A 26,995-nucleotide genomic window follows, 5' to 3' on the forward strand; every position below is an offset into this window, starting at 1 on the left:
ATGTCATTTAAAATTTTCTTCCTTAATGTTTTTTAATTTTCGGTGTAGAGGTCTCTCACCTCTTTGCTTAAGTTAATTCCTAAGTATTTTATTTTTTGGTTGTTGCTAATGTAAATGGTATTGTTTTCTTAATTTCCTTTTTGGATGGTTTGTTGTTGGTGCATAGAAATCCCATTGACTTTTGTATGTTGATTTTGTATCCTACAACTTTACTGAGTTCATTTATTTGTTTGAATAGCTTTTTTTGTGGTCTTTAAATTTCCTATGTAAAAGATATTATCATTTGAAAACAGATAATTTTACCACTTCCCTTCAGATTTGGATGCCTTTTATTTATTTTTTTTTTTTTCTTGCTGGATTTCTCTGTGACTTCCAGTAATATGTTGCATAGCAGTGGTAAGAGTGGGCATCCATGTCTTGTTTCAGATTTTACAAGAAAAATTTTTTATTATTTCTCTATTGATGATTTTGTGGGTTTTTCATATGTGGCCTTTATTTCCCTATTGATTATGATGCTAGCTTTGGGTTTTTCATCTATGGCCTTTTTGTGTTGAAGCCAGCTTCTTCCATATCTATTTTGTTAAGACTTTTTATCATGAAAAAATATCGAATTTGTCAAATGTTTTTTCTGCAGCTATTGAGATGATCACGTGGCCTTTGTCTCATTCTACTACTGTGGTGTATTACATTGGTTGATTCTCATAAGTTGAACCATCATGGCATACCAGGGATAAATTCCACTTGATCTTGCTGCATGATCTTTTTAATGTGCTACTGAATTTGGTTTGCTAGTACAGTCTTGTGTTGTTTTTGTCTGGCTTTGGAATCAGAGTGATGCTGGTTTCTTAAAGTATTCCTTCTTCTACTTCATGGAAGTTTAAGGATTGGTATCAGCTCTTCTTTAAATATATGGTAGAGTTCACCTACACAGCCGTTTAGTTTGGGGCTTTTGTTGGAATGATTTTTGTTTTTGTTTTTGTTTTAAGCCAGAGACTCCCTCTGTCACCCAGGCTGGAGAGCAGTGGCAGCATCACAGCTCATTGCAGCCTCGACCTCCTGGGCTCAAATAATCCTACCTCAGCTTCCTGAGTAGCTGGGACTACAGGCATGCACCACCACACCCGGCTAATTTTTAATGTTTTTGTAGACATAGGGGTCTTACTATGTTGCTCTGGCTGGTCTCAAACTCCTAGGCTTAAGCTATTCTCCAGCCTTGGCCTCCCGAAGTGCTGAGATTGCAGGTGTGAGCCACTGCACCAGCCTGTTGGAAGATTTTTGATTATTAATTCAATCTCCTTGCTTGTTATTGGTTTGTTTAGCCTTTCTATTTCTTTTTGATGCAGTTGTAATGGGTTGTATGTTTCTAGGAATTTGTCCATTTCTTCTCAGTTACGTAACTCCTTGTTTGGCATATAATTGTTCACAATAGTCCCTTATGGTGCTTTGTAATTTCTGTGTTATCCATTGTAATATTGCCTTTATCATTTCCAAGTTTATTTATTTGAGTCTTCCTCTTTTTGTTTCTTAGTCTAGTTTAGGATTTGTTGATTGTTTGGCTTCTTAAAAACCAATTCAGTTTTATTGATTTTTTTCTATTCTTTATTTTACATCACACTATCATTTTCCTCTTTTTGCTAAGTTTGGGTTTAGTTTGTTCTTATTTTTCTAGTTTCTTGCAGTATAAATCTAGGTTTTTAAATTGATATCTTTCTTCTTTAACATAGGCATTTAATACTAGGCATTAAAGTAGTTCCCTCCTAGTACCACATTTGTCCCATCCCATAAGTTTTGGTAAGTTATATTTTCATTTTTACTTGTGTTGAGATAATTTTTTAAATTGCCTTTCATTTTCTCTTTTACTCAATTGTTGTTTAAGAATGTGTGGTTTAGCTTACACGTATTTGTGAATTTTCCTGTTTTATTTCTATTATTGATTTCTAGTCTCATTCCACTGAGAAGATACTTGATATGAGCTCAATTTTCTTCAAGTTGTCAATACAACTTCAAGGCCACTGGGGACCATGGTGTCCTCTGCCATGTGGCTGATACTGATGGGCCCTGTTCTTCTTCTTTTATTCCAGTCATCTTCAGATATCTCAGCTGTGTTGGTTTCCCCAGCAATCTGGGTAGATGAAACCAAAATGGGTCCTTCATGCAGTGCCCAGAAGGCTGGGGAAGCTGGGCATTCACCTGCTCTTCTTTTCTCTGTTTGGGAAGCTCATGCATGGGCTGGGGAGTTATCACTGGTTGCTGAACTGTGATGGCCTAGGGGATGAGATAACTCAGTAAATTAAAACTGTTCTTCCTACCGTTTCTGTGCAGTTATTTCTTGATTTTTTGCTCCATTGTGGTGTGACAATATCTTAACTACACTTCTGAGCTCTCCTAGAGCTATTTTCATTCTTGGATAGCTAATTTTGTGTGTGTGTGTGTGAAAGCTGGGATCTTCTACTCCGCCATCTTCCTGATGTCACTCCTCACATGTATTATCTTAACTAATCCTTAAAACTCTATTCTGTTAATGAGGAAACTGAGCTCAGGGAAATTGCTGGTCCTAAGTAAGTGGCAGAGTTAGTCTTAGTCTCAGGTCTCTGGAACTCAGAGTTCCAGCTCTCAATTGCAATGCTTTATGTCTTCTTAAATTTTATTTTAAAACTAACCAAATACATAAGTAAATGCAAACAAATGAAGAAATAAAAACTTGTTTTAGCATTACCTATTTCTTGCTATAGCTAAACCAAGTGCTTCCTTTAATGGGGAGGGAGCTGTAAAGTTTTGTGCTACCCTTTCACAGGCTGCTCTGGCCTACATGATTTAAGATCTATTTTAAGAGAAATCGGCCAGGTGTGGTGGCTAATGCCTGTAATCCCAACACTTTGGGAGGCTGAGAGGGATGGATAACCTGAGGTCAGGAGTTGGAGACCAGCCTGGCCAACATGGTGAAGCTCCATCTCTACTAAAAATACAGAATTAGCCAGGTGTGGCGGCATGCCTGTAATCCCAACTACTCAGGAGGCTGAGGCAGAAGAATCACTTCAACCCAGGAGACGGAGGTTGCAGTGAACCAAGATTGCGCCATTGAACTCCAGCCTGGGCAAAAGAGCAAAACTCTATCTCAAAAAAATAAAAAGAAAAAAAAAGAAAAGAAAAGAAAAAATCATATAATGAGATCACCAGGAGTAATATCAATGACCTGTTAGTTAACCTGAACCTCTAACTGACAACCACGTCCCATCTCCTAATGTGGAGAAATACGAAGCATTGTTTAATATTTAAATTGTCTTGTTTTAATGATAGCAATATTGAAACGCATAATTGAGTTTTGTTTCTTGTTTCTTCTTCCACGTACAGCCAGACAAATTTCACTACTTGAATATTTGAAACTCTATTTGAAATCTATAGCTTCATCACATAAAGAAAATTATGCACTGGAATCATAATAACAGAAATTACTATTCTCTGTTTGCTTTCTGCTTCCCCTTCCATTCCATTTCCTACATATCAGTCAGTGATCTGCAAAGGTGAATTGGCTTGTGTTCCTCCTCAGCATTATATCCTCCAACTTGCCATTGCCCCAAAGGAAAAGATCAGCTGTAACCTGCAGGACCCTGTGTGTCCTGCCTCCTACCATCATTCCTAACTTCACCTTGCACCACCTTCTCCTTGGATTACTACCTTCCAGCCACAGTGTTCTTGGAGCTCCCATGGCCAATAATACTGTTCCTTGAATTCAAGTGGCTAATGCTTTCCCATGCTTTAGTTCTTTAATTTCACCTCCACAGAAAGACTTCCATAATTATCTGTCTAGAGAAGATCACTCTTTTTCAGTATCAATAGCTGATTATTCCTTATCTAAGTTTTTCATTAGTGTTCATTCTAGCATGTATCACAAGCCACAGTGGATATTAGTCTATTAATTTTGTCAGTACCACCCAGTAGAATGTAAGCTTGAGGAGAAACTTTCTCTCTTGCTCCTTGATATACCACTGTTCCTAGAACAGAACTTGGCACACAGAAGGCACTAAATAAATATGTAGAATGCATGAATAAATGATATTATTTCAATAACATTTGTTAGATATATTTTTAAAACTTACTGGATTTTGCTAAAATATTATTCCATTTGGAATTTATTGAATGTAGAATGTCAAAGACACTGTAACCAACTGAGGGGTTCTTCCTGCCCACTGCACAAATAAAGACCATAGCATTGCAGTAAAGAGATTCTTTAATTGACACAAGGCTGGCCATGCTGCGTGGAGAGGGAGTTATTACTCATCAATCTCATCAAAGGGTCATAGATTAGGAGTTTTTCAAAGGTAGTTCAGAGGAAGGGGTGGAGATGGTTAGGCCATGGGTGAGTGCTTGCTGTTGACTGGTTGGGTCAGAGGTGAAATTATAGGGAGTTGAAGCTGTCCTCTTGCACTGAGTTGCTTCTGGGTGGGGCCACAGAAGCCATTGGTAAGTGGGATCAGGTGGTAGAGCCATGGGTGTCCAACCCAGAAAAGTTATCTCAAAAGGCCAGTGATGTTCTCTGCAGGAGTAATTAAAGAAATTGCATATCTTTTGACCAATCTGTACCTTAGCAAATTTGCAGGCTCCTCTCCTCTGCCTAACCTGGTGATCTCTCATTAGCTTTATAAAGGTGATTGACTTTTGGGGAAGGCCCAAACTGCAGGATATTTAAATAAACTATAACCTCAATATCTTTCAACGTTAACTCAGCCTAAGCTTAAGAATAATTAAAGCAGCTTGAAAGCTAAAGACAAGAGGGAGGGTTGGCTAGATCAGATCTCCCCGACTGCCATAATTTTCTCACCGATACAATTTTTGCAAAGGTGGTTTCAATATCCATAGGAACTTTAAAAGTAGTAGCTTACTATAATTAGTCACCAGTATCACAGACTGTAGAAAGGTGTTGGCCCAGTCATTGAACAAAATAATATACTCCTATACTGTAATGAGTTAAAAATTGTAGAATGGGATGCAGTACCTCATAAGTTTCTGTTTGTTTGTTGGCAAAGAAACCACTTCTGAGAGATTGAAGATTTGCACTAAGATTTATGACATGCCATTTACTATATCTGTAGCAAAATTTAAATTTAAAATATATGCTCAAGTCAAAGCATATTAAATTTATTATAATTTTTATAATTTATTATAAATTATATTTTATAATAATTTATAATAAATTATTATAATTTATATTTTCCATGTGATTAAGTGCTTACATTTCTGAATTTTTTTATTCTTGTGAAAAGAACAATGAATTTTTATTTTATTTTAAGTTCTGGGATACATGTGCAAAATGTACAGGTTTATTACATAGGTATACATGTGTCATGGTGGTTTGCTGCACCTATCAACCCATCATCTAGGTTTTAAGCCCACATGCATTAGGTATTTGTCCTAATGCTCTCCCTCCCCTTGCCCCCCACCCGCTGTGTTGTTCCCCTCCCTGAAATTTTTACAGGATAAGAAGAAATGAACAACTTTCTAGTTTACCACTGCCAAAAAGATCTTCCTTAATTTATTTAAATAAGGCAACGTTAAAAAAAAATCAACATAAACTTCAGTTTTTGTTGCTGGAATGTAACATTTCAGCAATGTGGAAGTGTAAAGAAATGAGTGTTCCTACATCAGAACAAATGGACTCACTTTCAAAAAGTTCAGTTTGGGGATTATGACACCTTTTAATGATGCTAAGGGGAAAGTATGTGCAACATCAGACACACTGGGCTGCCATTTATTCCTCTTGCCGCCTTGTCCTAGACGAGGCAGTGTCATTGGTTGCAATCTGAGTACTGAACCCTAGTCAACAATACCCATTACTCATTCTTTCAATCAAACATCAACGTGGGAAGTTTGTGACTTAGGCCAAAGATAAAAAGATCTGAACAGCTGTTCCTCCCAGGCTCAGTTCTGATCCTTGTGGGTAAAAAAGAATACCTTAGAAAAGTAACTGTGGGTCCTAATACAATGGGTGCCAAACAAAAAAATCCAGCCCTGTTTATTTTGGAAGAGATGTGTGCATCAATCTGGCTGTAAGCAAGGTATTTATATGCGTGCTTCTGCCCAACAGGGACAGCACGGTTCACCCCTCTCATTTGAATAAGACTTCTCTGTGTGAATTGTTTGTCTTCTCTATCCTGGCACCTTCTGAAAAGAAGAATGTCTTTAACATCAATAATAAATGATGACTTCTGTGTGTGAAACTGAAAACCAAAAATCTGGTCAGGATAGCCTCCCTTGAGGATTCAAGTTCTGACCATACAGAAGGATCAAGTGTCCTGAGGGTTACTGTCAACAAAACCTAAGAATTTAATGAAGGATTAGCAGTGGGGAGGCGGCAGGATAGATCTTCAAGCAGGAGCAGGGCAACTCATGTCTCTGCATCACATTATTCCCCTTATGACCACCATTCCCCCACTAGTTCTTGTCTGTCCGTCTTAAGTATCAAGTCTAGATTGAAACTTTTTTGGCTCCTGAATTGTGGATATGCTTCCCAATTTTTCTATGTTGTTGACATTTATAAATATTAACTAATGATCATTAGGTGCTCTAGTTTAAAGAATGACACATGAAGTCTCTTCATTACCCTGGAAAGGTTCTCTGGCTGCTCTAAGCATTGTAATTCACTTTTACATGTCATGCAAGTGCTTTTCATTCACTTATATTCCTTTTTCAATAGGATATTCTGAGAAATTAAAACTACAAAGGCTAGCTCTCATTTCTGGTAAGTAATAGCATGTTTCAAGGTTAAACTATACGAGGTCCTACAAAGGAACTTATTTAGTGTTGAATCTAAATTTCTCAGTCTTTTGAATTCATCTGATACATTTGATGTACAAAGAAAAGCACATCTTACTATAGCTAAGAAACTACAGATATACAGATAAGAAACTATAATTCCGAAGATTGCAATTCTATTTACATAATGAATTGGCTCCAGAAAACGCATTTATTCTAGCATGTAACAAAACACATTTGTTCTAGACATCAATATTTATACTGATTTCTTTCAACACTTTTAGTATTGCAGAATTTCAAATCACTAGGTATTCATTTTGCATTGTGCTTTTCAAGGTCATAGAAAGAGAATTCTCTATATTTTTCTAAGATATAGTTAAAAACACTCCTGTTTCATTAAAAACATTCCTGTGCTAAAACAAAGTAAATGGTTTCTGTACCAGAGCACATGGAAGCAGTTAGCTTCATATAGCTATTCATGCTCAAACTGGAAATTCCCTTTCTTAATTTTATGTTCCATATAAATGAGTCTGTGTTATAACCGTCTCAAAGACTATGTAGCTCATCATATTATATCCATAATTGCATTTTTCTTTACATTAATACTTGTTAACTAGCATCAGTGGGTGTCTCTGGCTTGAAAAAATGGATGTCTCTGGATTAAGGATGTCTCTGGCTTGAAAAAATTTACTTAGGGATTTCATACTAGTTTAAAATTATTTAAATACCAAATACCAAACCATATGCCAATATATATTTGTAGGATTTCAGTTGACTGTAACCTATAAGCGTAATTAATATTATATCACAGTAATTATTTTTATAAAAACATCACAAGTCAAGAAGATGGATTAGGTTAAGTAAAGCAAAGTAACAAACATTATAGAGCCATATCTAAAGAGAAAATACATGTTTTTTTTACAATGACAAAGTGCTCCTCATCATTTAGATGCAAAATCAAAAGTGTCCAAATCTTTTTCTAAAGCCAACAGATAAAAACTAATCATATCTTAGTCTTGGTGCTAAGACACTTGGTGAGATTTTGAAAAATCAGTGTGCTATAGTTTAATTGACAGCATTTTTTTTTTTTTTTTTTTTTTTTTTTTAGATGAGCACAAAATAAGTTCATCTTAGGATCCGTGGAGAAAGTAGAAATACTGAGTCGCATTTTCTTTTTGTTCCCGTTGCAATTTAGGGTATGGGGTGGTTAATTTATTTTCGTATAAATGTCAGAGGCACTTGAACCAGAGCAACTCCATCTTGAATAAGCGCAGGGTAAAATAAGGCTGAGACTTACTGGGCTGCATTCCCAGATGGTTAGGCATTCTAAGTCACAGGATGAGATAGGAGGTTGGCACAAGATACAGGTCATAAAGACCTTACTGATAAAACAGGTTGCAGTAAAGAAGCTGGCTAAACCCCACCAAAACAAAGATGGCAACAACAGTGACCTCTGGTGGTTCTCACTGCTACACTCCCGCCAATGCCATGACAGTTTACAAATGCCATGGCAACATCAGGAAATTACCCTATATGATCTAAAAAAGGGAGGCATGAAGAATCAACCCCTTATTTGGCATATAACCAAGAAATAACCATAAAAATGGGCAACCAGCAGCCCTCAGGGCTGCTCTGTCTATGGAGTAGCCATTCTTTTATTCCTTTGCTTTCTTAATAAACTTGCTTTCACTTTACTCTGTGGACTCACCCTGAATTCTCTCTTGCATGAGATCCAAGAACCCTCTCTTGGGGTCTGGATCAGGACCTGTTTCCAGTAACATAAAGAACACACTTTAAGCTTGTTTACTCTCCATAATACCTTACAGATATACATCCATGGCAACATGCATATATTGCTAAACAGATAGGTAGATATATAGATAGAGATAATTGATTTTAAAATTAACCTCTGGAAACTATAAGTAATGGATTGTGGAAAGAGTTAATTGCTGCTAATTGACTGGAATCTTGATATTTTAACGTGAGATTCAAATTTATCTAAGAGTATTTTATCTGTTCATTTTGTTTCATTGTGCTCTTCATCATGCCTTTAGCCAATGCCATGTTTCTTAAAAACGTGTATGACAGACCAATCATATACTCTGATCCTGCTTTGAGTAGCATTTTTATAGCAGACATGTTTATCCTTAAAATACTAAGAATTGCATGCATCATTATATCAGTATTTAAAAAATTTTAAGAATACATTATTTAAATTGTATCACTTATTTGGAATAAATGAGATAAAATAGCTTGTGGGGCATTATACTAATTGAAAGATTTCTATTAGTCTTCACTACTTAATTTTAGAAAAATAAATAAATAATTAACATTAAAGGACTATAAAATTCAAGCAATCAGTGCAGATATTTTTCTGTAGTGTTATTTGGAAATTTGGTGAAAGGCAATCTCCAATGTTTCTTAACGTCTTTAAGATGTTATGATCTTCAGTTTACCACGTTTTTCCTTGCAAAATGGCACTTGCAATTTTTTAAATGATGCCTTAGTTTTTAAATGATGCAATTTCTAAAAATCGTGCTTCCTGCAATGAAAACTCCCCAGATTTTAAGTATTTATTTAATTAAACTTATAACATGAGAATAATAAATGCAAAATATTAGTTTTTAAGTGCTTGACGTGTATTACTTCATTTAGTGTTAAAAAACAAGTGAAGTATCCAGGGCAATTATTATTCTGAGAAGTCAGCCAACCAGCCTAGGGTAACAGTGCTTTAAAGGAAACTTCAGATGTAGAATGGAAGTTTTTTGTTTGTTTGTTTTGTTTTTTTCCTAGCTGCTATAGACATGAGGTAGATGCTTGATTGTTTTCCAAGGAAGCAAAATAATTTATATCACAGTGAAAATAGTACCCCCCCGCCACCTCCACCCTCCAAATATGAGTCAATGCAACTCCATCAGTGGCTTGGCCTTGAATTAGTATGGCTGCAGGGAGCCAAGGAAAGTGGGTTAAAGACAATAACTTTTCATGTTGAGCTGTTTGAGTTCCTTATACATTCTGGATATTAGTCCTTTGTCAGATGCATAGCGTGTAAACATTTTCTCACATTCTGTAGGTTGTCTCTTTATTGATTACTTATTTTGCTGTATAGAAGCTTTTTGGTTTAATTAAGTCTCATTTGTTTATTTTTGGCTTTGTTGCATTTGCTTTTGAGGTCTTAATCATAAATTCTTTACATAGGCCAATGTCTTGAAGAGATTTTCCTAGGTTTTCTTCTAGGATTTTTATAGTTTCAGGTCTTAGATATAAGTCTTTTAATTCATCTCGAGTTAATTTTTGTATACAGTGAGAGATAGGGTCCAGAAAAACAAATAATCCCATTAAAGAGTAAGCAAAGAACATGAGCAGACATTTCTCAGAGGAAAATATACAAGTGGCCAACAAACGCAAAAAAAGTTCAACATCACCAATCATTAGAGAAATGCAAATTAAAACAACAATAAGATACCGTCTCACACACACGGACACAGGGAGATGAACATCACACACCAGGGCCTATCAGGGAGTGGGGACAAAGTGGAGGGAGAGCATTAGGACAACTACCTAATGCACGTGGGGCTTAAAACCTAGATGACGGGTTGATAGGTGCAGCAAACCACCATAGCACACGTATACGTATGTAACAAACCTGGATGTTCAGCACATGTATCCCAGAACTTAAAGTAAAACAAAAAAGAAAAGAAAAAAGAAAGATACTGTCTCACACCAGTAAGAATGGCTATTACTAAAAAGTCAAAAAACAGATGTTAGTGCAGTTTTGGAGAAAAGGGAATGCTTATACACTGCCAGTGGGAATGTAAATTAGTAGCACAACCTCTATGGAAAATAATATAGATATTTCTCAAAGAACTAAAACCAGAATTACTAATGGACCCAGCAATACCCACCACTAGGGATCTACCCAAAGGAAAAAGAAAGGTTACATCAAAAAGACACCTGCATTTGTATGTTTATTGCAGCACTATTCACATTAGCAAAGACATGGAATGAACCCAGGTGTCCATCAATGGTGAATTTGATTAAGAAAATGTGGCATGCATATACCATGGAATACTATGCAGTCATAAAAAAGAATGAAATCATATCTTTCAGAGAAACATAGATGGAGCTGAAGGCCATTATCCTGAATGAAATAACCCAGAAACAGAAAATCAAATGCCATATGTTCTCACTTATAAGTGGGAACTAAACAATGGGTACATATAGACATACAGATGAAAACAATAGGTAATGGGGACTCCAAAAGAGGGGAGGCTGAGAAGGGCAGTGAGGGTTGAAAAATTACCTGTTGGGCATTATGTTCATTATTCAGGTGACGCATATACTAGAAGCCCAAACCTCACCACTACATAATATATTCATGTAGCAAATCTGCATATGTACCCTCTGAATCTATGAGAAAATTTTAAAAGTATGCATATTTTAGAAAAGTAACTTTTTCCACATAAAATATTACATAAATACTCACTACCTACACAGTCTGCATAACTATAGGTATAAACAGCTGACATTTGTCAGGTATAAATGAAGGAAAGGACAATTGAGCCAAAGAGAATAATGTGTGAGAAGGGCAAGAATAAAGTGTGTTATGGGAAGAGTAAAGGATGCTCTGTAGCTAAGCAGAAGGTGGGCAAATTTGGGAAGAAAGGCTGGGATAAGGCTGAAAAGTAAGTAGGCTACGAGGCTTCTGAAAACTCCTGAATGCCATTTGGAAGAGTTTGAATTTCACTTTAAAAAACTTGGTATTCAAATAATATGCCAAAGGAGTTTTAAGCTTTGTCGGAATTATATGATTTTTATTGTTTAGATTCTATTTGTTTCCATTAATTATGTTAGATGAATGCATTTTGTGCATAACTGGTCACGTATGGTTGAAAATGTTTACTTTGACTCCCATTATGGGAAGAGTAAACTGGTGATTAGATTACGCAGCTCAAACAGCTGAAGAAAAGGGTGAATGCTGTATTAATTTTTATCCTACATGAGCAGGACGTGTCCTTCATTTAAGTGATGTCTGCGGGTTAGCACCTATGCTTTATGACATGCAAAGAAGGCACTGTTTATGGCCAACAAGGAACAAGGATTATTTAGGGTAGCTGGTTGCCCAGAGAGAAATTAGATGAAATGAACAAGGCCAGAGAAGGGCACTAACTTTGCTGAGTGCTAACTACATTGGCCTACTCAGTTGCCTTATATTTAGCATCTCATTTAAGCCTCACAAGAACCCTGCAAGGTGTGTTATTTTCTCCATTTCAAAGATGAAGTGACTGGGGTCAAAGAAAAATTTAAGCAAATGGCCACCTGAATGCTTCTGAAATGTTAAAGCAAAATTTCACTTGTTAGTTCTATAAGCAAATGCCATCAAGTTATTGAAAACTAAACTTGAGCATTTGAATTTGATCCTAAAAAATCATAAAGTTTAAGGAACTTTCTTCCATTTAAGATGTTATTACTATATTCTAAGGGAAGAATTTGTTTTTGAAAGAAAATAGTTTGCATTTGCTGACCCTGATGATGAAATCTTGCTGCACAGATTTGGGAGGTCTTCGTCTTTGGATTCATGCTCCTATTCTCAAATAAAGTGACTACCTTAGGTTGATACATTCCAGTGAGGGAGACCAGTTGGGACAAGGCCCAGGCTGCTCTCCTACAAATTTGCCATGAACAGGAGCCAAAATCTAAGACCTGATTCAAGTGGCCCAGCTGTCACTGGTGACACACTCAGGGGTTGGGCCTATCATGTTCCTATACAAGCTAAGTGAGTCAAGCTTTGGAAAATAACATTGTCAGGGAGGAAGGTAAAAGTTATGTTATTTGTGACAGTTCAGTAGATTAATCAACAATTTTAATTTTTATCAGCCATTTGTACCCTCCTATGCCAGAACTTGTTTGATAAAAATGAAAATGTAATAGAAAGTGTGTGCCTCTATAATATGTAAAATATCTAGGCAAAATTTTGCAATTACTTTGCGGGCAATTTCTCACTCTTTTTTTTTTTTTTTTTTTTTTTTTTGTGGTACAATAGAAATGCCAAATGGTAACTTGCAGAAGGTTTGAATTAGTTATATTACCTGATATCTTGCAAAACAAAATGCCAAGTCATGAGTAAAATATAGTTAAATTTTATATCCTCAGATCTTTTAAGTTTATAATGTTAACGTACAATCCTAGATGAAACTTCTATATTGGACACTATTTCCCCACCAATAACCTTTGTTTACTTAAATATTTTCCTCTCTCTCTCCCTCTTTTTCTCTATAGATGTACAGTCATTTCCTACAAATTGCCCAATATATCAACTTTTCAATAATGGCACTGTGAGAAATGCTGCCAATATGCTAGGAGATAATTTGTAATTAATCATCGCTCACTCTTTTTGTTTCTGGCATTATTTATCTCAGTGTATACCTAACAGTTTTCTTTTTCAAGTGAACTCCAGACATCTCAAAGTCTTGAACACACAGTTTAGAATTGTCTGTTTGTTGACAGATAATTTTGAAATGTATAGGCAAACATGTTGGAGTAAATCAGCTAAGATGCAGATAGTAAATTTGCCGATGAGGTTTTTGAAAAATGTATTTGCAGAAAAATTTAGAGGAAGTTTCTGAAAAACTTATTATGGCCTAGAATTACATGATTTAATATAAATTGTCTTGAAATTCCTATCTTTATTAACTTCTTATGAAAAAGTATAATGAAATACAAATCATCATTTTAAAGGCCACACATCTAAAGCTATTAAATATTTCACTTTGCAAAGTTTACCTAGCATTTATTTGAAATTATGTGCTATTGAGCACTCTTACAGTTAATCATAAATAGCACGTATTTTTTAAAAAAGTATCCTTCTATGCATAAATAATAACATGATGAATTTCTAGATTGTTCTTGGTATAAATGTTATTAAGTGTCTTCTGTGTATGACTACTATATCAAATAACATGAAATTTAATTGCCAATCTTCCAACCACTCATACCAGAAAAAGAATATTGTAATGATTGAGTGGATTGATTTACTCATACAAATAATTATACATTTTATAAGAACTATAAAACATCTCCATTAACCACTGCAGTCTTTCTGATCAAACAGTGACAGATAGGAGCTCAGAGTTTAAGGGCATTTGTTTACTATGTTTGCTTGGATTTTCCGAACTGCCTTAGTTCCTGATTCCACACTGCTATTGTGTGGATCAAATAATCCCTTGTCACAAAAATACCCTGGGGAGTGACTCCCCTGGCGTCCAGGTTATGAGTGTGGTCAGTCATTCCACATGCCTTAGGGATGAGCTATCTTTGCCATGACGAGCGATTTCCTTTTCGAGTTTTGTAATCCCCAAATACTAAATACTATTATGAATAAAAGTTAATTAAGGAAACGTATATTAAAATATTGTTCAAGATAGCACTGAAAGTAGCTTTATCTTTCCTCACTGTCTTAAAAAATTATTACTGAATTAAAACAGGAGAAATTTTACAATATACTCTTAAAATTGTAAATATCTACTACTGACTTCTTTGATATGAACCGTAACCAGATATTTTAAAATATACTTTTGTCATGTACACACTAGATATGCTGCTTTTATTCTCCTTTGCATGGTTCAATGTATCAGAAAACAACTTAGGAGGGGGAGAAAAAAATTAAAAGCCATTCTGTAAATCTTTCCCTCTTTCTTTTCTTGCAATCTCTCATTATATCTTGGAGAGCAAGGTCACAGGTTTTAAGAAATATGACTCATTTTATGTTAGTGGCCTTCCAATATTTCAGAATATTCTTGATTTTTTCATGAACAGAGGTACAGCGCAGGGAGTGTGGCTAAATCAGTCCCAGTCTCCAGCTCCGCGTGAACCTAGGATCCAGACATCTCCTGGATGCCCGGCGCTCTTTGAGATCCAGTCCTTGGCTTCCTGCAATCCAAAAGGATCCGCTATGTTGGGAAATGCTGCCTGGTGCGATTCCAGAAAGGGCCATCTCTTTAAGGATAACGGACTTGAGGACCTCTTCACCATCCCACCCCGCTCCGGACTCTTTCTTCCCATCCTTTGCTCCTAGGATTTTACATGTTGCCTGCAAAGGGAGTCAAACTTAGGGGGCAGGCAAACAAACGAGTTCTTTCCAGCCTCCGTAACCGGATCGCTAGAACGAAATAAACTCGCAGAAGTGTCCAGAGTCGCAGCCAGACCGCCAGCCTGCGCTTGAAGCAACTTGTAAGTGAGGCTGCAAGAGCCGCCGGGATGTAGATTTTAGTTCGTGGCCAAGCACAGCTACGACACCCTGTCCCTGCCCCCACCTCATCCCCAAGAATGCATGGAAGAGGGAGAGAGGACGAGGTGAGGGCCGCCTGCATTTCTGCACGTCGGCGCCAGTTAGAAAGCCCTGCAGTTTTGCGAGACAACAGGAGGAGATGGAGGGGCCAGGAGTCACGACTCCCGGGAGAGCGCAGGGAGGGGCGTAGGTGCCCCTTCGCCCATCTCCGCCCCCCTCACCTCGACAGCTGTACCGCTCTTGGAATTCATTGGCTTCCCCGACCGGCCTCCCAAATACCACCCCAATCTAGTTTAGCCCCCTGCCCCACCCTCGCTGACCTAATAAGGCCATGCAGTGTGCGGTTGGGGGAGCTACATAAAAGCGCGGGCTCGCGGAGACTCTGCACCACGCAGGGGAAGAGAAGGCAGGAGCAGTCCAGCGCGGACGAAGGCGACCATGGCCAAGGAGTGGGGCTACGCCAGTCACAATGGTGAGTGCAGGCAGCAGCGGCGACCCCCGGCCAGGAGGAGATGCCGGTCCTGGAGAGCCCTGCCATTGCACAGAAATGGGCAACTTTAGAGAGTGCAGTGGAAAATGTAGGAGTAGGATAGGACCTAACATTTACTGAGGTTTTTCAACTGCCAAATGCTGCTCCTTCTTTTTTCCCTTCATCTCATTTAGTTCTCCCTAGTATGGAGTTTTTATTTCTCTTGGAGGAAACTGAAGTGCAGAGAAGTTGGATCACTTGCCTAAGATCCCGTTGCCTCTGAGAAGTCAGACAGCCCGAGATCAGGTGTGACTGGCCCTTATTCTGTTACACTGAACAAGCACCTAACCTGAGCTTAGTGCTGGTGTGAGAATCTCTGCTCTGCCTAAGGCTCTCCCTAATCCAAGGAAAAGGAATATGGGTGTGCTCTGAAAACTGCAACATAATGCTCAAATGTAGGTGGTCAATATTATTTTATTCCAACTGTATGATGGAAGGTGGCATTGGTTTAAAAAAGTGTGATAAAGTTTACCTCAAAAATAAGCCTTTGAGCAAGCAGAGTGAACACACCGAGTTAAATAGTCTCCATGTATGCTATTCACAAAACTACCAACAGGCCTGAAATGAACGGTAAGTCTCTTATTGCCCAGTCTGAAACCTAAGACCTTTTTGAAATCACTGTCTAGCCTCTCTGCATTTTGCTGGTTTAGTCAATTAGAAAGAGGCCTTAGGTTGTGCCACCAAATAAACACATCCCCTCGACTTTATTTCCTAGGTCCTGACCACTGGCATGAACTTTTCCCAAATGCCAAGGGGGAAAACCAGTCGCCCATTGAGCTGCATACTAAAGACATCAAGCATGACCCTTCTCTGCAGCCATGGTCAGTGTCTTATGATGGTGGCTCTGCCAAGACCATCCTGAATAACGGGAAGACCTGCCGAGTTGTATTTGATGATACTTATGATAGGTCAAGTAAGTATGACAGTGAGGTAGAATCCCATGGATGTTTTCAATGTCCATATTGACAAAATGTGGGTTATGACACAGTACCAGAATTAGTGGGGAGAGGGAGCCCTTTACCTCTGAAAATGGAGATGACATTTGACTTTGCTTTAGTTATGAATAATTATATTTATGCATTGAAGAGAAATGTCTCACCCTCCAAACTTGGTCTCTGTGAAAACGGCCCCATGTCCAAGCTAAACGTTGGCAATGCATTCCTGAAATGGAACATGATAGGACACCGATGACAATAAGCTCAAATGAGTGTTCTTCAGACTCTGATGGCCTGTACCTGAGCGTTTTTTATGCTTCTTGTCCATGGTCTGGAGAGCCAGGCTTCCACTCTCGATTGCGTAGATTCCATTCTACAAAGCCAGAAATATAATAGAAACCCTGAATAGGCACTTTCTTCCCCTGGTGCCTGGGAGGTGACCAATCTAGGGGAGAGAATGGGGCCATTGAAGGTGTGAAGATGACTTACCTTCAAGCCTTCAGTGGGGTTCATCTGATTAATCATTTTGGTGAGTATTTTTGAAATATCTGACAATTTCTTCTTGAGTAGTATTTGTGTGTGAGATAGCAACTGAAAAATACATGTTTAGAAAAAACAAATCTCTTTATTTCACGTATACTAGTAAGCAAATCAGTAAAATAAAAGAATGCTAGTCAGAAATACTTTATTTCACAATAAATGTAAATGAGGTAAGAAATAATCTTCCTTTAATATTTTGGTGCTAGATATACAGCAAAATAATTCCTTATAGCCACATTTCTAATAAAGGTACATTTATTGATATACTTAAATGAACATTCTTAATGATGCTGTAATGAAGAATGATATTCATAATTCCTACCTACTAGGAGGTTCCAAGTTATAGAAATTTAAGTTTTCTTAAACAGTGATTTTGTATTGCTGTTGTTTTCTTTTTTCCCCTTCTCCTTATATATCAAGTACCATTTTGAAAGCAGCATAACAAAATTAAACATGTCTATTAGGTTGAACCACATGAAAATGCCATTTTTGTGAGCAAAAATAGTTGAATATTGTCAATTTCATACAGTTTATTCTAATAAATTGGACTCACATGTCCCTATAATAACTGTTCTGAGTGGCTGGACAGGAAAAATGGAATGAATTGAACCACTCCATTTCTACGTGAAAAAACGCTTGTAGGCCTAGCCTCATTGTTTGAGGTCTACATTTATGGCTTTCCCTGGGCCACTTAGTGTGGCCAACCTCTTCTAAAATAGCTGTGCTCTGAATTCTATTTTGATCTAGCGTATATTGCCAAATCTTGATCTTACGGTTTCTGCATAGTTTTCAATATACTTTGGAAGATATCTGAACCTCTAAATCACTCTGCAATGGGTTGAAATGTTTATCAACAAGCCCAAATTAATGCTGCTGAGAATTATCTAGATTAGTCATCCAAATTGATTGGTTTTCTGGGAAATTTCTGAATTTTCCGTTTCATCTCATTTGAACAGACACAGTCTAAATTAGACATAGATGAAAGTTCTTGCTCGCTGTCTTAAAGAAAAGTGTAGTTGGAAGCAACACGTGGAGAAGGAATTCACATTTGCTCAGTGATCATCATGCAGGCACAATGATGAGCGCTTTAAGGTGCTTAATCTCAGTTAATCTTCACAGCAGCTCTGAAAGTTTGGTATTATTATCACTTTCTTAGAAGTGTGAAAGTGGGTTCAGAGAAGTTTAGCAACTTGTCTGAGATCACAGAACTAGCAAGGGATGAAGCCAGCATTGGAAACCTACATCCACCTGGTTCTCAACTGTCCAATTCTTCCCACTGAACCACACTACCGACCTGTTCTCTGGGTGTATGCCTCCTCATTGTTCATCTGTTGTTTTAATTTTACTTTCCTAAATGTTAAAATGAGGTTTCAATAATAATGAAACAAGCAAACAAAATAAGAAAAACAGAAAAGAACAATCATTTATCTTGACATATCCCAAGACTTCATTTTATAAGGAGTTTGGTGTCCTGGGAGTGGCACCATCTACCCAGCACACTGACCGCATTTTGTCCATTAAGCTCTGTAAAAGAAGCATGAATTCACTGTTGACCAAGCTTATCTGAATCACAGTGCTGAGAGGGGGTCCTCTCCCTGGACCCTACCGACTTCGCCAGTTTCATCTTCACTGGGGCTCTTCAGATGATCATGGCTCTGAGCACACCGTGGATGGAGTCAAGTATGCAGCAGAGGTAGGAGGAACTGCCATAATCCATTCTGGGTCTCATACAGTGAAAATTGCAAAATTAAAAATAAGAACCACAGCAACAAAGCATCATCCACTGCTTTTGTTTCAAGTCTATAGTTATGAAAATAGCTGTACTAGTTTTAGCTAAACTGAAGCTGCCGGACATTCTAGGCTAGACAGGTAAAGGGGTATAGGTGAGTTGGCAGCAAGCATGAAGATTTCCAAGGTTACATTAAGAAACTGGGGCAAGTGCAGTGGTTCACACCTGTAATCTCAACACTTTGGGAGGCTGAGGCAGGTGGATTGCTTGAGTCCAGGAGTTCGAGAGCAGCCTGGGCAATATGGTGAAACCCTGTCTCTACAAAAAACACAAAAATTAGCCTGGCATGATGGCATGCACCTGTGGTCCCAGCTACTCAGGAGGCTGAGGTGGGAAGATCACTTGAGCCTGGGAGGTTGAGGATGCAGTAAGCCATGATTATGCCACTTCGCTCCAGCCTGAGCAACAGAGTAAGACCCTGTCTCGAAAAAAACTCAAAAAGTTAGAAATTGGATAGCTACTTAATAAGAAAGCCTAGGGTCCTCAATGAAACTGGAAAAAGGATAGCTAATACTTATTAAATGCTTACATGCATTAACTCATTAGATCCTCTTAGCTACCTTAAGAGACAGGTTACAGATGAGGAAACAGAGGCATAGAAAAGACACATAATAAAGTCACACAGCTGGTGAATGCTAGTGCTCTACCTGATACAGACTGGCTTCAGAGTTCATCGTCTTATCCAGTGCCCTATGCTGCCTGTTTTATAAGAATATAGTACTCTAAAAATAGCATTTAGAAATTCTGAATAATGCTTATGTTCCAATCTCTTAATGAACCGTGTGCGTATATATATGTATGTGTGAATATCTATATATACACACGCACACATATTTACACACACATAGAGATATGTGTACACACATACAATTTAATCTGAGCATATACTACTTTCTGTCTCAGTTAACTCATTAAAGAAAAGAATGAATCGTAACTCAGATCAACGCATCAAATTACAAGGGCTTAAGACAGGCCTCTGACATGTTTTCTTTATAAAGCCAAGCCAATAAGTGGTGGTAGTTGCCTTGGAGGTGAGGACCAATTCATTTTTCCTGCCTTTCTCTTTTCCAAAGATAGGCTCTGGTTAACACAGGGGCTGTGACAGAAGCCCAGAAATACACTATGAACATGTTTTTAAGCAGAATCATTAGGCAGCTTAGTTCTTGGTTAAATTAGATGCTAGAAAACCCAAAGTACTTCACTGTGATCTTTCTGTTTCTTTATAGCCAATCTAGAGAGCCATGGCAAGACAAATTAAATATCGAGAATGCCTTCTAGACATCTTCCCCAACCAAATGGGGAAAGTTGAGTATATTTCTTACAGATGCAGGCAAGACTTTCAGTTTGACCTTTGCATATGGGATTATTTCATACTTTTGGTCTTGAATAAAACATTTTTTAACTGCTGCAAATGATTGTATTCTCTTGCCATTCTCTGTAACTCAGTATAGAAAGTTTGATTAACCTAACTGGTACCCATGTTCTAAATTAAGATCAGGTTGCCACCAGGTTTCGGAGCTCTGGTTGATAAAAGGAGATGAATAATTTTATATGCCTTTTATTTGAGCCACCAGAAGTGTTACCAAAATACTACATGCTACTCTTTCAAATTTTCTCAGCTTTTATGAGAGTGCTCAGCAACCTTAGCCTGTACAACGATTGGATTTACTGTGGATAATGTTATACTTACTTCCATATTCCAGGAATTTACCTTCTAATCTGTCTTCTATGGTTTCAGCTTCATTTGGTTCACTGGAACCCCAAGTATAACACTTTTAAAGAAGCCCTGAAGCAGCGTGATGGGATCGCTGTGATTGGCATTTTTCTGAAGGTAAAGTAAAAATTGACCACATATTTTCTTTCAAAATGTATTTCCCTACCAATGCTTAGCATAGTTTGAGTTTCATTCCCTCAGTTTTACCTTCTTCCCTCTATATACATTTTATTATTAATTCAACTAATCAAGATATTTCTGCTAAGATCAGCTCAAAATGTCTTGCTTTTCTCTAAAAGTGTATATTTTACCACACTCCAGGACCCCTAGCACTTCTAAATTTTCCCCAGATGTGGGATGTGTGTGTGTGTGTGTGTGTGTGTGTGTGTAGGTGGCGGGGACAGAGCCTTAAAGTGCGCTTATTATACTGGTGGTAAGGGCAAAGGTGGCATATATTCATTTTCCTTTCTCACTGCTCCACTTCAATTGCACTGGAAACCAGAAAAGTCAGTGTTGGGAACCATATGATGCCAAGTCCCTGGCTGGACATCCCCTCGGCTTGAGGTGGTCACCACTCCCATGATCCCAGGCTAAGATAGCACATGGAATGTGTGTGTTGTTGAGCCAGCCTTGCTTTAAAGAGGACTTAGTGTCATTAACACATGAGGTTAGTGGTAACATAATCTAGATTTCAAGCCAGAGGTGAAAATCTGGCTTCTTTCTCTTTGAATGACCTAATTTGTTTTAGGTTCTTAATTCACTGGGTCATTTCTGGTGCTTGAACACAGCACAGCAGGAGCTGGAGTAGGTCTGAGAAGAAAGACAATGAGTTTAGTTTGGGAAACATAGGGTCCATTTTGGTTCTAAATCTGTTTTTTAGAAAAGTGGAATGACTTTGCAGAGAAGGTCAAAGACACAGAACTAGATCAACGTGTAATTTTGTGGTCCTGTACTTCAGAGGCCTGGAGTCCAAATTTAGATCAGAAAATATATACTCTAAAATCTTGAGGAAAAATAAACTCATGTTTTTGCTTAGTACAAGATATTTTGGCAGATTTATAAACACTAGTTGCAGATGGATGGATCAAAATCAGCTTTGAAGACAATCCTAAATTATGGAGAGATAAAAGAATTATACTTGGATTTCCGTTTTCTTACAGATAGGACGTGAGAAAGGCGAGTTCCAGATTTTCCTTGATGCATTGGACAAGATTAAGACAAAGGTAAACAAAAATCATTTTCCCTCCTAAAACATAAAGCAGATTATGCAAATTTTCTTTACACATTTTCAAGTAGTTTTTTTCACCTAAAATCTGTTACTAAGTTTGATGGATATGCTAAGCATAAATATAAAAATAAATGCTATTATATTTGTGTGGCATACAGTTTTTAGAGCAATTTCACATATATCAGTTTTTTAATGGTGATAGTCATCCTGTCAGATAATCTCTTTCTCAATGGAATAAGTGAGAATCAGAGAAGTTGAGTGGTCACCGCATCCTTGCCAAACACACACACACACACACACACACACACACACACACACACACACTGCATATATGCATGCGTACCATCATGGAGATACTAAATGTCAGCCAATACTGGTCTGTTGAGTCTTGGTGATGACCTTTCTGGGAAGCACTTATAAATTTAAAATCTTAACAATAGACTCATGTAAGTAAGAGAAAAATTTTAATTTTTTTTGTGACCATTCTAATCAAATATTATTCAGTTTTACTAACGGAGAAAGTAAGTATTCCAAGTAGAACATTCAATAAAAATGCAAGCCTGATATTTTTTGGTATCATCAACAACAAAACATTAACTTACATGAAATAATTCAATTACGCTTGAGATATCAGTTTCTCCTTTTTCTTGAGGAGTGATAGAGTTACCAATTCTACTCACAGTTAAAACAATAAGGAACACAGTGTGACAATGATTGTGTTAGATCAAGTAATAATGTGCAAACCAGCTTCCCCGCTTTGATCTTTATTTCTGACAGGCCTATACTTTGTTCAAAAGTTCTATTTTCTCTATTGCATTTGAAATCCATTCTCACAAATAAAGTGGTGAGGGCTTGGGGTGGTTGAGCATGTGCATGCACGAACTCACTGCACCTGCAACCTGCTCTTACCCAGGGCAAGGAGGCACCCTTCACAAAGTTTGACCCATCCTGCCTGTTCCCGGCATGCCGGGACTACTGGACCTACCAGGGGTCATTCACCACGCCACCCTGCGAGGAATGTATTGTGTGGCTGCTGCTGAAGGAGCCCATGACCGTGAGCTCTGACCAGGTGAGCAGCCTTGTGAACACATGGGGTTATGTTGCTGTCTGCCTATGTAAGATACAGATACCAAATCAAAAATACATAGCTACTAACTGGATACTCACTGGACAGCTCTATGGCTAGAGATTTCATGGTCTGCCCTGGTTAGTTACAACCAGCCTGTTCAGCTTTCTAAAACTTGGCCCCCAAAGGGTACCAGGATAAATGCAACTCATTTAAAAGTCATTTCGATGCTGACCATGACTGAGTTTAAAGTGTTTAGAGTAATCTAAACACTTTAAAGGGTTTAGATTAATATGAATCTTTGTTAATTTGGATGTTGCCAAATGCTGAGCACTGGTAAGAAGATGGGATGATAAATACAGACCTGGAGAAGAGAAGGGTGCTACTGGAAATGATTTAACAATTTTGTATGCTATATATTATTTCTGCAATTTTACAGATACATAATTCAAGGTTCAAAGGTTCAGTAATTTGTCCATGATCACACAGCCAAGTGCAGGATTCTAATTCCACCTCCAAACTGTTCCCAGTACTTTTTGGCATCTCTTCTCAAGGTTCCCTTCTTACTGTTCAATCTAAAGAGTGTCCTAGTAACATTCATTAAAGACATTTTCAAGGAAAAGCTACGTAGGAGAAAATAAGTGGGCAAGAACATGGAGAAAAACAGATTGAAGCAAGTAAACAACACAGGGACTTACAACCTAGAGCATGCATGTTCTGTAATAGTAAAATCAGTTTCCCAGTGTGTATCTCTTGCATAAGGCAACAGGTTGCATATTTATGTCAGTTTATAAAGACATTTTTATTAAAAGATCAGATTTAACAACCGTGTTCAGTGATATAACTATTTGGAAAGAATGAAATTTTTTCAAGAAGAAATGTAAAAATATTTTAATGTAGAATCATAGTGTTATTAATGAGAATTTATTTTCTTACCCTTTAAGAAAGAAAAGACAATTTAAAATTGAAAATGGAGCATGAGTTGGATTTCTTTTTGCTCTTAAAATAATTGACTCCATAAACTTATACAACAAAGGTCTATTACATTTTATTTACACTGATATATGGATGTGGTCATCCTCTCCAACAAAGTATATAGTTCATACCGACCTCTCAGATAAAAAATAAATGTTTCAGAATTCAAGAGGAAAACGCTGTGACCAGAGGGCATAGTGATCTTGTATAGAATGAAGAAAAGGGCTTTTACAAATAAACAAAAAATGTGTGTCACTATGCAGCGACTAGCTAAATAGCTCTGGACTGGACACCGGGGACAGGTTGTGTGGTTTGCTTGTCGTTTTTAAAACACCAGTATTGGCTGGGCACGATGGCTTACGCCTGTGATCCCAGCACTTTGGGAGTCCGAGGCAGGTGAATCACCTGAGGTCAGGAGTTCGAGACCAGCCTGGCCAACATGGTGAAACCCCATCTCTACTAAAAATACAAAAAATTAGCCAGGTATGGTGGTGGATACCTGTAATCCCAGCTACTCAGAAGGCTGAGGCAGGAGAATGGCTTGAGTCTGGGAGGTGGAGGTTGCAGTGAGTCAAGATCGCACCACTGCACTCCAACCTGGCTACAGAGCGAGACTCCCCCCCCCCCCAAAAAAAAAAAAAAACAGTATTTACACCTCTTTGTTGCATAGTGTGTCCAGTTGATCCAAATGTCTTGTTAACAGTCTACTCCTGCCCTTTGCAGATGGCCAAGCTGCGGAGCCTCCTCTCCAGCGCTGAGAACGAGCCCCCAGTGCCCCTTGTGGGCAACTGGCGCCCTCCACAGCCTATCAAGAACAGGGTTGTGAGAGCTTCCTTCAAATGAGGCTGCTGGATCTTGCCCTCTTCAGGATAGGAAACCTGCCATTGGAGAGCTTGGTTCCTTGCCTCCTTCTGGTGCTCCTTACTCCAAGTCTATTTCATTTCTCCACACTGAGCAATGAATGTGAGAGATGTGGTCACCAAGAAACCAAAGTTACTTTTGACAAGATCTAATATGAAAGCATAGATTTCACATTTGGTCTCTGTAATAACCATCTTTCCTATAAAAGTAGCATTTTTAGTAAAGTTTCAAAGAAGAAGAAACAGAGATGGAAGAGTAAAGATATTTTAAAAATGGCTAGCTACTGGGTACCAGTTTTTCTGTTACCTAAAATTTCACAGAACTTCATTGTTTTTATTTTTATATTATGAGTTGTCCATCTTAAAGAAATATCAGTAATTCTACATGTAGTAGAGGTGTATGAAGATCATGTAACAATTAAACATAAGCCAGAAATTAAAATGACTATGGACAGCAAGAACTGAGCTTAATAATATGTTTTAACTCTTAACACCAGCAAGAAGTCAGTCATTTATTGAACTTTTAGCTACTAAGATTACTTGGTTTTGATTATCCGTGAAAAGAAAACACAACACAATCAGGAGTTTTCAAATTTTTGATTCAGTATTTGAATTTCTTCTTCATAAATGTAGTTGAATTTATCCTAGTATTTTTCTTTACCTGAAGGAGGGCCATTTATTTTTAATTTCACTACATTTTCCTTTGCATGATTATTAAAATAAAAAGTGCCTCTGTTGTCTTTCTCACTGGAGGCTGGAATGAATGATCATTAGAACACAAAACAGTGAATGATGGCATTTGAAGTTAAAGCAGTTGTACTGATCACCAGAACCAATAAAGACATGAACGGAAAACATTGAGTGTTGTGTTTTTTTTAAATGGAAAGGCAGCATAAATGACAAAAATGGAGTTTAAGAGCAACAAACTTTGTAAGTTTGTTTTTATAGCTGAAGGATGGCACTAAGGACTGAAGTTCTTAGTCTGGATGCTACATTCCTCAAGGAGTGTCGGGGAAAAAAAAAAAGCAATTAGTAAGGGCCTTCTGAGGAAACTGCAGACCAGAAGACGAATGTGTGGCCATATATCTGATAGTGGGAAATACTTTCCAGAGGCCTCAAAATTGGTTTAGGATTCTGGGGTTCAGACTTGTACAATGGGTTTTAGGGGCATGAAATCAAGTCAGACTATAGCTTTTACATCTATATTTTTAAAAATTGTGCCTTTAGGATGATGCTGGCCTAACACTGCAAAAATCCACATATTTAGATCTTTAAACCATGTAATATAAAATCTTTAGACATAAAGTCTAATTTTGCAGTTAGTGGTTTTGATACGTCTTTCATCACCTCACTGGCCAATATGTTAACTTACTTTAAAAAGTGACAGGAATAAGTTCATTGCCCTAAGGAATGAAATAATATTGGATCAGGAGAGTCCTGAGATGCCAGAAGTCAAATCATGTGACAGAGTCCTATGAGGCTAAAGATATTTAATAGATTACCACCTAGATGAAGTCAAACCAGGTTGGTCAGTGTGAACTGGAAGTGTTAATTAAATCCCTTGAAATTAGGAGGTGTGGAGCTTTGATCAATAGTGATAATACACAAGCTGATTCTCTCAAGGTACTTACTTAGTAATGCTTATGCACTGTAAAAGATGTATCCAGTATTGACTCTATGTGGGGGAGGAACATATGACTTAATGCCAGCTACAAATGGTCCTTATTCCAGTACACAAGCTGAACAAGGTTAGAACTGTTTTGAGGGAAAACGCCCCATCAAAAGAGGCTATCTTCATAGACCATATGCTCTATGAAGGCACAAATATGAGTCTTGCATGCTGACATTCACCTTGCTGTCTAATACTGTGTCTGGCACATAATAATTACTCAATATTTGTTGAAAAAGTGATATCATGAATATAGATGAATCCAGGTAAAATACTTACCTTCTTGAACAACACATTACATGGTTAATAGGAATATTGTTTTTTGTTTATCTTAGTTTAGATCCCCTTGGAAAATGATCTCATTAGCTTCAGGTGGGAACTTTCTAGTAGAACATACTTCTCCCCCTCCCTCCAGTCTGAGTCATTGTCAATGCTCACAATTATTGCCCATCTTAAAATTTCCTCCCAGCTTCTCAAAGTGCTGAACTCAAAGTGCTGTGATATTATAGATGTCCATTAGAATATTAAAGACATACTGTGTCCTTATTCAGCAGGGGGATCATTTTCCTGATCATAAACAGGCCCCCAAACAATTGCATTTCAGATACACATAGCCTTAGAAAGGGGCATGGCCAGGAACTGCTGTGGTAAGA

At 37.7% G+C, this 26,995-nt stretch overlaps 1 protein-coding gene across 2 annotated transcripts in view; it reads left to right on the forward strand.

The window, feature by feature from the left end:
- CA3 (carbonic anhydrase 3) overlaps nucleotides 1-25,528 on the forward strand; it is a 69,736-nt gene extending 44,208 nt beyond the window's left edge. The window contains exons 2-8 of one of the 2 annotated variants that reach the window (XM_031935873.1): nucleotides 14,566-15,509; nucleotides 16,282-16,479; nucleotides 18,616-18,734; nucleotides 20,569-20,661; nucleotides 21,705-21,767; nucleotides 22,686-22,841; nucleotides 24,537-25,528. In XM_031935873.1, coding sequence (XP_031791733.1) covers nucleotides 15,476-15,509; nucleotides 16,282-16,479; nucleotides 18,616-18,734; nucleotides 20,569-20,661; nucleotides 21,705-21,767; nucleotides 22,686-22,841; nucleotides 24,537-24,656 — 783 coding nt within the window. In that variant the 5' untranslated portion in view covers nucleotides 14,566-15,475 and the 3' untranslated portion in view covers nucleotides 24,657-25,528. The remainder of the gene's footprint in view (nucleotides 1-14,565; nucleotides 15,510-16,281; nucleotides 16,480-18,615; nucleotides 18,735-20,568; nucleotides 20,662-21,704; nucleotides 21,768-22,685; nucleotides 22,842-24,536) is intronic. The other variant, XM_023227827.1, reaches the window with a different exon arrangement.
- Nucleotides 25,529-26,995: the final 1,467 nt, after the last annotated feature.

The sequence above is a fragment of the Piliocolobus tephrosceles genome, chromosome 7 (assembly GCF_002776525.5).
Source record: "Piliocolobus tephrosceles isolate RC106 chromosome 7, ASM277652v3, whole genome shotgun sequence".
NCBI classification, from domain to species: domain Eukaryota; kingdom Metazoa; phylum Chordata; class Mammalia; order Primates; family Cercopithecidae; genus Piliocolobus; species Piliocolobus tephrosceles.